A 12,042-nucleotide genomic window follows, 5' to 3' on the forward strand; every position below is an offset into this window, starting at 1 on the left:
TGAAGAAGAAACACACTGATGAATAGAAGATAACGATCTACTAGATGACCAAATGGAGGTAAGAGACTCAGAACACTTAAGATTGCAGATTGCATATTGGTGCAAGCAAAGGAATTCCAACCCAAATAGTTGGGAATCTGGTGGGTTTTCTAAAGTCCTCAAGGGCCCTTTGGGGTTAGTATTTCAAGGTTATTGTAAATAAACTCATAGATTTTCCCTGAAATATATCTGAGTAACCCTGGGCTCTAATACTATAGGTATAGAAAACCTCCAATGTACAGTGTTTCTAGTGCACCATCTTCAAAGATCAGTTGATACTCCTCAGAAAACAATTGCCACACAGTGGTTCCAAAGCTGCCTCTGAGTTGTTGACTTTATTGGAAGAATTCATGCCTGGAGTTGGGGTTTTCTTTCCTTCTACTGAGCACTTAAGATGGTAGCTACTTCCCTACTGCTTATTAATGAAGTGCTTAGAGTCTGGTATGGGAGTGGAATAGAATCCATCAATTCAAATTCTAGGAGCCATTCCCATAAACCTATATTCATTTCTTCATTCATCTATCAAGCAATCCTCATTATCAATCATCCATTGTAGTAGATTTGAACTCCTGAAGGTAAGTCTTCTACTTTGCTACCTAGCTGCCCAAGAGGTACCTACTTTATAGGATTGTTGTGACAATCAAATGAGATGATATTTATAAAAAGCATCTGGCACCTATGTACTATACTATAGTGTTAGCTATTGCATGCACATAATGTGCTTTGCAAACCTCAAAGTGCTATACAAATAAAATAAATCATTCATTGAACTGGGGGACAAGAGACTTGAGTTTTTGTCTTAATACCTTAACTAACTTCTTATGTGGCCTTGGACAAGTTACTTTCCTCTATGGGTCTCCTATTCTCCACCTACAAGAATAGATAAGCCTTTAGATGGCTTTAAAGTTACAAATTGCTTCATATGTATGATCTCATTCGATCCCCTTAGAATTAGTTGTTTGGACAAGATGGTTTCTCAGGTCTCCTTGCAGTTCTGACATTCTATGTGATTTGATCTACTATACACCAGGCACCGTTAAAAGTGTCAACTGTAAATCTCTTGGGGAAACCTAAATTTGGATACTTATCGTTTGCAGAGCCCCACCCCATAGATCGTTAAATTCCCATTACTCATCAACCTATGGCTTGCCCCTAGACTTCCCTGATTTCAGGTCCTGGGAGCCTGGAGCTGTAGCGCAACCAAGTCTTATTCCTCCTCTCCCTCAGAGTTTCTGGATCTCTTTCCCAATATACCTGCTCCCACCCACTGCAAAGAAAATGATGCTGATTTCTCTCTTCTATCACTTTCCCTGCTCCGCTGCCTGGATGAATTGAGTTAAATTTCCCCCGCCTTTCTGATGTCACATCCTGTTTCAGCCTCCATCCCTTCCAGCTGCTACCTCCCGGGTGTGTATGTGTATGTGTATATGTGTGTGTGTGGTGTGTGTGTGCGCGCGCGCGTGTGCGCGCGCGCTTTGTGTGTGCCCTCCCTGCGCCACCCCGCCCCCTCCCCCCTTTTCCAAGCAAACTTTTGGCATAGCAGACAGAGCCCATCATTTCGTGCTCCAGTGCATCCCTCTTCGCAAATGCCTCGCGATCAGGGGAGCCATTAGGAAAGGGAAAGAGTGGGGAGAAAAGGGGGAAGAAAAAAACAAAACAAAACAAACAAACAAAAAAACAGCTAGCCCTAGCCCAGGATACAGGCGAGGGAAGAAACTGGGGATATAATAAATATGCAAAGTGGAGGCTTTGCAAACCAGATTCCTAGCTCTGCCTTCTTTGGGTTCTGAAAGGAACAGTACAGAGACCGAGGGAGGAAGAGAGGGAAAATCGTAGAAAAGCCAGTAACGCCGAGAAGAGCGACTTCACGCAGCCGCCAAAGGACCGGGGGATCCGCATGCCCGGAGGTTGGAGCTGGGAGCGAGAGATGCGACCGGCAAGCAAGCTTCTGAGTCTCTTCTTCCTCATCCTGATGGGCACTGAACTCACTCAAGTAGGTCTCTCCAACGCCATTTTCCTGCTAGAGCCGCCCGGCCCCTTGGGAAGCCAGAGAAAGTAGGGGAGCAGGTGCCTGCTGGACACCGATCCCCTGCGCCCCTGTCCCCGTCCCTGTCCCCTCCCCCTTCCCTGGATCCTAAGCCCGCTTTAGAGGTCAGCCAGAGTACCGCTTCCTCCGCCAGCCCGGAGCAAGAAGCGAACAGCAGGCGGGGGCTGGGACCCAGGCTTTTGAAAACTAAGAGCCCAAGGGCTGATGCTTTGCCCAGGTGGGCTTACCACCTTCTCCATTATCCGCGGGGGAGAACGAGAAGGGGGTGTTCAAGGCGCCCACCTCCCCAATTAAAAGTTCTCATGGCAGGCATAAGGCAAGCAAAGCGAGGAAGAGGGCAGGGCTTTCACCAACCCTAGCCTTGGTATTTCCGGAGACAGTGAGAACTAGCCTTCATCCCCAACACAAACACAGACCGAGGCCACCATCCCCATCTGCCAACACACTCATATCCTCTATCACCCTCATTTGGTTGTGGATTCAGTCCCCTCTTTAGTGTATGAATGACAGTGAGGACAAAGGCTGTGGAAAATTGTCTCTCCTTATTAAAACACAAGACTAGAAAGGGCTGCGGGTAGGGAAGAGGAGGTCTGTTATTGGTACAATGGTCAGGGCTTTGTATGGATGAGCATATATGCAATATTAGTAATTATCAGTGTGTCTCATTCCAAGCCAACCATTATAATCACCTGGGAGATATTTAGATGTGTATATATCTGGTAAATCTACTGTGTGCATTACCTATCCTTTTTATATCTCGTGAAATAGCAATGGGAGGAATGTTTGTATGTGTGTGTATGTGTATGTGATCGATGTGCATATACACCTGGCACGTGTGTGTAAATAAAACAACCAAGAAATCTTTTGTAGTTGTGCTGATTTAGGGTGACATTTAAACGTCCTTTAATGCCTCTGCCTGTACCATGCTGGGAGTCGATGGTTTTATGGCTTGGGCTGCCAAGTAGCTCTCTTTATTTATGAGTTATGGGTCCAAGGCAAGATAGTATTTTTAAGGGCTTAGTATGAAAAGTGCATACAGAAGGGGGTCCGTTTTATTTCTAAACCTTAGGTGCCTCTCTCACTCCCTCCTTCCCTCTCTCTCTCATTCTCTTTCTCTCTCCCTCTCTCCCTTCATTCCTCCTTCCCTCCTTCCATCTCTCTAATACACATGCAATCAGGCTATGAGCAGGGTCATATTTAAAAAGAACTGCTCTGGGAGGAAATGAGAATGAGCTTCGATTAAGTATTTTGGTTCCCTGCAGTCACTGAGCAGAGTTGTGCTGCCTCCTCATACAGTTTGAGTTTGTCCTGCTCCTTGGTGGTGATTGGCTGTGACTTACCCTGAGGAACTAGTTGAGGGAAAACTAGCAGGACAGAATGTGCTGAACTCATTTGGAGCCATCCACTGTCATAATGACTTTCTTATCATCATCATCCTTTTCCCTCAAGGACATCTTAATAGCTTCTCTTCAAAAAGGTTCTCTTCCCTAGGAGAAACTTTAGACTCAACCTTAATTAAGGACAGTGCCTCTGTGATAGCAAATGTGCTTTCTCACTCTTGTGAGCTCTCACCAAGTTCATTTTAAACCTAACCAACACCATGAAGCCACCAAATTCACCCTTCTTTTTCCCACTCTACCCCTGCCCCCTTAGTGATTTGTATTGGAATCCAAATTTGAAGTTGTCAACTAGAAGATGGTGGAGCAAGCTGGTGGTAAAAAGGAATTTTCTGGGTTCAGGACCATGGTCAGTTCCCTAGTGGTCGGATCCAAAGAATGGATTGTTTCCCTCTGCCTTAAAATTTCAAGTCTGGCATCCAGGACAGGGTTGCTATATATAAATGATTGCCTTACTTTTCTCTCTTCTTTTAGATTCTGCCAAGAAAGTCTATAAGATCCTCAAATCCTACCCCATGAAAATCAAAATTTGAATTAGGGAGTGATGTTTGAAAGTAGTATTAGGCTTAATATGCTTGGCCCAAGGGGTAGAAAAAAAAAAAAACAGGTGGAAGTTACAGGGGGAGGACTTTTGGATGAATTTAAGGAAAAATTTCTTAACAATTACACATATTTTAAAATGATATGGTCCTCATGTCTTTATAGTTTAGTTACAAAATGATAACTGTCTGCCCCACAATCTCCTTAACCCCTCAACTCAGAAAGAAGAACTGATGGAACGATTTGCTCTCCACCCTGAGTTCTCTAATTATCTCATAAACTTACTCCCCAAAGGAAGCTAGCCCCAAATCTGGCTACCTCTTGGTGGGTTCAGACAGACAATATACCCTTGAATGTCACCCCTGAATTTGTCACTTGTAAAAGAGCTTGGTTTTAGCTTATTTAGAAGATCTACCTTATAATATAACCCTGAGGAAGTTTTCCTTTCTTTTTTTATTCCCAATGTCTCAAATTTAAAAGAAAAGGAGAGAGAGAGAGAGAGAGAGAGAGAGAGAGAGAGAGAGAGAAGAAAAGAGAAGGAAAGAAAGAAAGAATGAAGGGAGGAAGGAAGGAGGAAGAGATGGAGAGAAGGAGGGAGGGAGGAAGGGAGGGAGAGAGGGACAAAGACAATAAGAGAGGAAAAACACTAGGATTAGGGAAGTGAAGACAAAGCACTACTGATGAATGAGGGCTTGTTCTTTTGTTTTCAGTTATCTTGTGCTCATTAATTCTTTCCTTTCTCTCTTCAAGGCAGATCTAAAATTGAGATGCAATTTGACACTGTTTAGTGGGTAGAAGACTGGCCTTGCAGTCAGGAAGACCTATATTGAATCTTTTGTTAAACATTCCTCTGATATATACTTGTAATGTGGTTCTGAGCAGGTCACTTGTTTTCTCAATGCTCCTATGCAACTCCCAAAGACTATAAGATATAGAAGAGTTGTTGATCTGTATCAGTGAAGGGAGTTTCTATACCAAAAGTTTTCACATTGATTAAGTATAATATTGCTTCTTAGATAGTGGCCAACTTTCAAATAACCCCTGTCACATTTAATATTTTAACAAGGTAGGAGATTTGGTGATTATAAACTCCCAAAATCAAAAGGTACCTCAGAGACCATCTAATCCCATCAGTACCTGAACAGGAATGACCTCCACAATCGCTTTAAAGTGACCCTTCAGCTACTGATTGAAGACCTACAATGATGGAGAACTCCCCTCCCCCCCCAAGATTGCCTTTTCCATTTTAAAATATGAATTGTTAAGAAGCTTTTTTCATACATTGAACCAAAATCTGCCTTCCTGCAATTTCTACCCATTCGAATAAATGAATGAATGAATGAATGAAGTGAAGCACTATGCTAAGCACTGAGGATGCAAATAGAAAAGTAAAACAGCCTGCTTTTAAGGAGCTCACATTCTAGTGGGGGAGACAACACTGAAGGAGGGTTTAGCTGAAAGTCAGATGGAAAAGTTCCATGATTCTTGAGGTACAGCAGCAAAGCAGATGATAATACCTCATCATTAATGTAATTTCCACTCACAAAAGCATATTAGTTCTTGATGTTGACCTATTATTTTTTATAACTCTTGCTTTTTGTCTTAGCAACAGTTCTAAGACAGAAGGGCAAGGCCTGAACAATCAGGGTTAAGTGACTTACCCAGGATCACACAGCTAGGAAATATCTGAAACTAGATTTGAATGCAAGTCCTCCTGACTTCAAGGTGATCTATCCAGGGAGCTACCTAGCTGCTCCTTGTTTACTCATTTGACAGAACCAAGGACTTAAGTGGCACCTGTGGGACCAATTGCCAGGCTACATCTCCACAAGGATTACTTCCCACTATGATGGCTAAAGGAATAGGGCTGAAAACACTGCTATTCCTAAAGATCTTAGGCTTAGGGTTCCAGGCTGTTTCCATCAAGCTCTGAGGGGAGATGGTAGCCAAGATAGTGATGGTTTCTTGACTTACCTGGTACATTCTGCCTTGTGTCTTTCCCTCAGGATGCCTTGCTACTTCAACCAAGCTGGTTTACCTGGCCTGTGGGTGGCAGTTGCTTGGGTCTTCTGGCCTCTTCTCCACATGAGTTGCTTCCTCATTTCTTCTAGTTCTGTCTCCTGAGTCTAAACAGTACAATTTAAATCTCTTTTCCACCCAATAGTACTTCAGATATTGAAGGCAGTAACCATTATTCCCATGCCTCTCAGAATCCCCTGCATCTAGGGACAAGTCTTCTCTTCTTTAGAGTATGGAGCTGCCTTGCCAATATGAAGACAACCCCTTTGTTAATATACTAATTTTGTCTTTAGTTGATAAATGCTGCTTGCAGTATTCAGGCAGTCTCATTGGCCTTATTATTATAATTGCACCACCTATCTATTTTCTGGACAATGGAAGTTACTCTGAGCAAATCCATTAGTCATTATATATTGCAGAATACCTACTATGTGTAAGATCTTGTATATTCATATAGTGATAAGAATATTGACCGTGAATTAAAAATACTGGGTTAAAATACTGCATTGCTTTTCACTAGTTATATAACCTTGACAAGTTGCCCTCCATCTCTAGACCTTGTTTTTTTCACCTGTCATAGGAGATGATCTTTAAGGTCCCTCACAGTCCTATAGCCCATTACAGTAAAAAGAAAGTAGACTCGGGATAAGGAAAGTCAAGCCACCTCCAAGATTTACAAGCTGAGAAAGTCACTTCCTTTATCAGTTTCAGTTTTCTCAACTATAAAATGGGGATAGCAATTACACTACCTACCTCCCAAAATTATTCTAAGGAGAGTGCTATAAAAGCATGAGCTATTATTACTCTTTCTCTTTCCCTGTGAAGTAGAACTAGGCAACAGTCTCCAGGAGAACAGGAACAGTGCCTCACATATTGTTGTGCCTCTTATTGGACTCAAAACAGAACCATGTTAATCTTTCTTCCCTTCCCAGTTTACATATCACATAAAACAGTCTCTTGAACAAAGCAATAATATGCAAACAAAAATGAAATGCTGTATAATTATGATGACTAAGCTTATCCCCCATTAAGAGACAGGAAAGTGCATTTCTCTTCCTTCCTAACAAAGGAAAGGAACTATCATATACTGCCAGACTTGGTTGATAGATGGATTAGTTTTGTTGAACTGCTTTTTTGGCCCTTTTGAAAACTTTTTATTACAAAAAAAATAACTCAAAGGGAAGGGGAAAAGGGAAGAATAGTTTTGGAAATGAAGGTGATCCTAAAACAAAGAAAATCTAAAATATTGTAATGGAATAGAATATGCTTTCTTCTTACATTAATTACCTTATGCTAAATTGCCATCCTCTTTGCCCTCCAATCTAACTGACCAATTCACTGTTTTCCTAATTCAACACGCTATACCATGCTTATGGCCATTCACACACAATAGCTTTCTAGGTCTGGTATGTACCCTATTTTTATCTTTGTCCTTAAGAATCTATCTTCTCTTTCTCTGAGGCTCTGTTCAGAGGTTACCTCCTCCATGAAGCCTTCCATGATTCTCCCATTTAAAAGTATTCTCTCCTCAAATTTTTCTGGAGTAATTACTTTGGATCTTTCCCTTGCCCCCATCATACTGTCCCTGTTATGGATATATACTTCCCTGTGAATACAAAACCTTTAATTTTTTTATCTTTACATTTCAACGGCCTCACATGGCTCCTTGTGCCCAGTAGAGTTTGCTCAGGAAATATGGTTGAATTGAATTCAACTGGATCAAATCATCCAAGGTGGGGGATTTTCCATGAACTATGCATAGTACGGTCTAGGAATTCTTCTGTGTTCAGTGGGGTGCCTTGTGAGCATGACATCTGAAGGAGGAAGTTCATGGTAGAATGAGATATGAATGAATATTTAGTACCAGACAACAGGGAGGTCAGGTTGAGGTGGGAAGCTTTTCTAAGTTCAGCCTTTAATAGGCATTTTAGTGTCTTTGGACTTAAGTAAGCAGTTAGTTTTAAGGGCTTAAGGAAGTACTTGTGGCTGGACAGTACTAAGCAGCTGGAGATAGCCCTAACTGCAAAGCTACAGTGACAGTGGGGGTATTAAATTGTAAATCTGCAGCATGAGGCAGCTGCTTCATCTCATAAAGCAATTTGTGTCTCATTCCACTAACTTCAGCCTTCACCAATAAAAAGAAAGGTAATTTTCTGCCTTGGGTTGTATTTATTGCTAAAGTTATCAGGCCTTGTAATCAGTATTAACATTACCGTGTAAAGTAATACAAAACTAATTACTAGCTAAACTGAATTAGATCCATGGCAAATGTAAGCTGCCTTGACAGTCAGAGAAGCCAATTTTCAGTCCTGAATGATGTTCACAACTTTGAAACCACTAACCATGAGGTCACAACAACTGGTGAATTTATTCCCCAACATGAATGTGGTTTGGACTGTAGTTGGGGGGGGGGCAATGGGGACCTAGAAGGAGGGAAGAGAAGATGGAAAATGAAAACATTCCTTTTCCCATTTGTTATTTTGCCTTTGAGGAACACAGCATGTGCTTGAAGTGCTGTGAAATGAGCAGGAGAGGTCAGAGACAGCAAAGAGGGAAGCAAACAGTTTTAGTACACTTAGAAACTGGCCAAAATGAGGCAGCTGATACACACTGAATAAATCTGACCTTTTTGGAAATATCTTTGGGAACTGTTTTCCCTGGGATGTCTTGTGGAATACCCAAATCCTTTTCTTGTGGTTGACCTTGAAACTTGATAACAACCCAAATGTCCATTGTGGTAGAAAGAAAAACTAGGGGAGAATGAGGACAGTTACCTTCTTACTTCACTCTACTATTTACTAGCAGAGTAACCCCAAGTCCTCTGTTTCCCAAATGGCAAAATGATACCAGTTGAGAACTGGGAGAGACTTTAAAGATTTAGTCCATCCCTTTGTCTCAACCCTAAAATTCCATGCCCCTGAATTCTTTCTATAGACACTTCACTTGATTGGCCTCTTCTTGGGAGCCTGGGATTTTAGATAAAGCACAGTTTCCCATGACCCTAGGGTAAGAAGCAATAGTTTCTGTAATCAAATAGAGCTTTTGTCTCTGTGCCTGCAAACTTTCTGAAGTACCCATAATTCCAATGATCTCATTTACTGCACTTGGCATAGCATTCAAAACATAACAGTGAAGATAATGATTCCACAGTAAAGAAAATTATTTGGCAATGGAATTGTTCTAATTGCCATCCTTAGTGCTTTCTAGATGAAAGACATATTTATTTAGTTTTGAGGAGGCATTTGTGGTATCAGGAAGAGCACTGAACTGGGATTCAGGACAACTGAGTTCTGTTCCTTTAAAATATTAGTCTCGTGACTTTAGGCAAGACAGTTATCCCCTCTGAGCCTTAATTGAATCTTATCTGCAAAATGGACAATAATTGCTTTAAGTATAATTATTTAAGTATGATCATTGAAGTATGCACTTGTTTTGAGGCTTTGATGAGAATACATAGTATAATCATATACCTATATATGTAATAGATAGGCAGACAGGCAGGCAGATGGACAGACAGACAGACAGACAGACAGGTAGATAGATAGATAGATAGATAGATAGATAGATAGATAGATAGATAGATAGATAGATAGATAGATACTGTCCCAATAATAAAGCACTATTCAAATGCAAGGGGTTGTCTTCAATTAGTCTAGGTGAGAATTTCTTACAGGCTCTATTGTTTGCTTGTTCTAAGAGCATATGAAAGTATCATGTTACAGAAGCATGATGCAGAGTTCTTAGTGACAATGGGATCCTATTGTTTCAATAATGTTTCAGAGATGGGGCTCTGCCAATATGCTTATCTAACAAAAAATTCACTTGTAACATGTTGAAGTCGGTGTTTGAGTTATAAATTCATGGTGTCCTTTTTGATCTTTGTACAACACTAGCAAACAAGCTGAGAGATTAGAGAGTCCTAAGGAGAGATGAGAGAAAACAGAAGATTCTCCATTGTTTCAATGCAAAATGAGTTATCTGGTTAAAAGTTCAAAGGAGAACTTTGCCTTTGAGAACATCCTTCAAGTACCTGTCTTGGTGTGATTGGTTCTAAAAGCATGGTGACAGGGAAAGGGATTAAGTTCATAGTGCTTTTCTACTTTCCTTAGAGGCTGCTCATAGAAGACTCTTGTTGGAAGAGACTGTGGGCTAGAAAATAGATTTTCAGAGCTGGAAGGGCCTTTGGGACACAGAATATTAGAGCTAGAAAGGTTTTTTAGAACATAGAATGTCAGAGCCAAAGGAGATCTTTTAAAAAGCCTGTCAGGGTTGGAAGGCATCTTGGAATTTAGAATGTCAGATTGGAAGAGACTTTAGAACATGGAATGTCAGATTGGAAGGCCCCTCTAGAGATCATCTGATCCAACCCCCTCATTTTACAAATAGGAAAATTATAGCATTCATGGGTGATAGAGAATTGGAGAAAGGAAGTCAGAATCCTAGAAACCTCTCCTGGAAATAATTCTGGTGCTTTTGTGGTATTCCAGAATGTTTAGAGAATCTAGCATGACTCAGAGGACTCTCCTGGGCAAATGGTTTAGGTTAAATGATTATGTTTCCAAGAATTTAGTATTCCTAGAACTGACTTCTGATTATTTGACTGCACCTGCTCCTCCTGGAATATAGGATCCGGGCTTTACTGTCTAAGATTCACAGTCATACCTGGCTAAGTATTGGGAGGAAAGGAGAACAATGAAGTTATAACCTGATGAAGCATCTATCACTCAATCAAGAAATATTGATTAAGTGCCTATTAAAACATTCTCACCATCCTAAGTGAAGTTTAAATAGGACCCAACAACTCCCCAACTACCCCAACTCCCACAAACATAAGTAGAATATAAAAACAATTGATGGTAAGTGCACTGGGGAGATATGAAGTATTCACCTCCAACTCTTAGAATCTTTAGGTGGTTTGAGGGGCCTTTCCTACCCCAGCTCAGTTAGTAGTTTCTCTCCCACTTGAAATCATCTTGTATTATATTACCTATATCCATTTTGTATCCTGCAGTAGTATCCTGCAGGTCATGAATGGAAGGGGTTGCTTTTTGGTTTTGCATCTCTTCTACCTTGCCCATAGTACATGCATAGTAAGTCTTTGTCGACTTGATTCCTGAACAGGGCAAATCACAGAAGGCTTTGTGGAGGAGGTAACATTTGAATTGGTCTCCAAACAGAGATGTGTTGGAGCCATATCTAAATAGGCTTTGAGAGGAGCAGAAAATTTATTAAATTTTCAGTGTGAGCATTTATACCACAGAAATGGGCAATTGCTTCAAATTATTTTTAGTTTTGTTATTTTCTAAACAATAACATGTTAATATTATATATAACATGTAATAATATAACAATGACTTAGTAATGCAAATTATATTTAAAATATGTATGAATTTATTTTGCAGGGGAGAGCTCAATGATTAAACATTTGTCAGCATATTATTATGTTGCCTATAAACAAGGCTTGAATTCAACAGGAGGGCAATAGAAAGCTTTGGGAATGAAGTCTTCAACAGATTGGAGGTCTGATGACTACAGGCCAATAATGATAACAACTGGAATTTAAGTAGCTTTAAGGTTTGCAAAGTGTTTTACACCCTTTATACCATTTGAACCTCAAAATACCCCTACCTCTAAAGTGGAGGTTTTGGGGCAGCTGGGCAGCTTAGTAGAGAGGACCTGGGTTCAAATTTGACTTCAGAAACTTTCTAGCTGTGTGACCCTGAGCAAGTCACTTAACTCCAATTAATTAGTCCTTGCTACTCTTCTGTCTAGAACTGTTACTAAGATAGAAAGTAAGGATTTAAGAAAAATAAAGTAGTGGTATTAAATTAGGGCCATAATTCTTGAGTGGTACCTGAATCATATTAAAATGTAAATGGTAAATATTTAACAAAATTCATAAAAAATTTAATAGGACATAGATAATGTCAATATATGGTTTTTTCTAAACCAATATCCCACCCACAGGGATCCTAATGTATAATTTAGTGATCCCTGTTT

At 40.5% G+C, this 12,042-nt stretch overlaps 1 protein-coding gene across 3 annotated transcripts in view; it reads left to right on the forward strand.

Annotated features, from left to right (window-relative positions):
• Window positions 1-1,393: 1,393 nt before the first annotated feature.
• Window positions 1,394-12,042, forward strand: part of OLFM1 (olfactomedin 1) — a 240,516-nt gene continuing 229,867 nt past the window's right edge. The window contains exon 1 of one of the 3 annotated variants that reach the window (XM_001366037.5): window positions 1,394-2,032. In XM_001366037.5, coding sequence (XP_001366074.1) covers window positions 1,937-2,032 — 96 coding nt within the window. In that variant the 5' untranslated portion in view covers window positions 1,394-1,936. The remainder of the gene's footprint in view (window positions 2,033-12,042) is intronic. The other 2 variants (XM_007475264.3, XR_008915365.1) reach the window with 2 other exon arrangements.

This window comes from Monodelphis domestica, chromosome 1, assembly GCF_027887165.1.
Source record: "Monodelphis domestica isolate mMonDom1 chromosome 1, mMonDom1.pri, whole genome shotgun sequence".
In the NCBI taxonomy this organism is placed as follows: Eukaryota; Metazoa; Chordata; class Mammalia; order Didelphimorphia; family Didelphidae; genus Monodelphis; species Monodelphis domestica.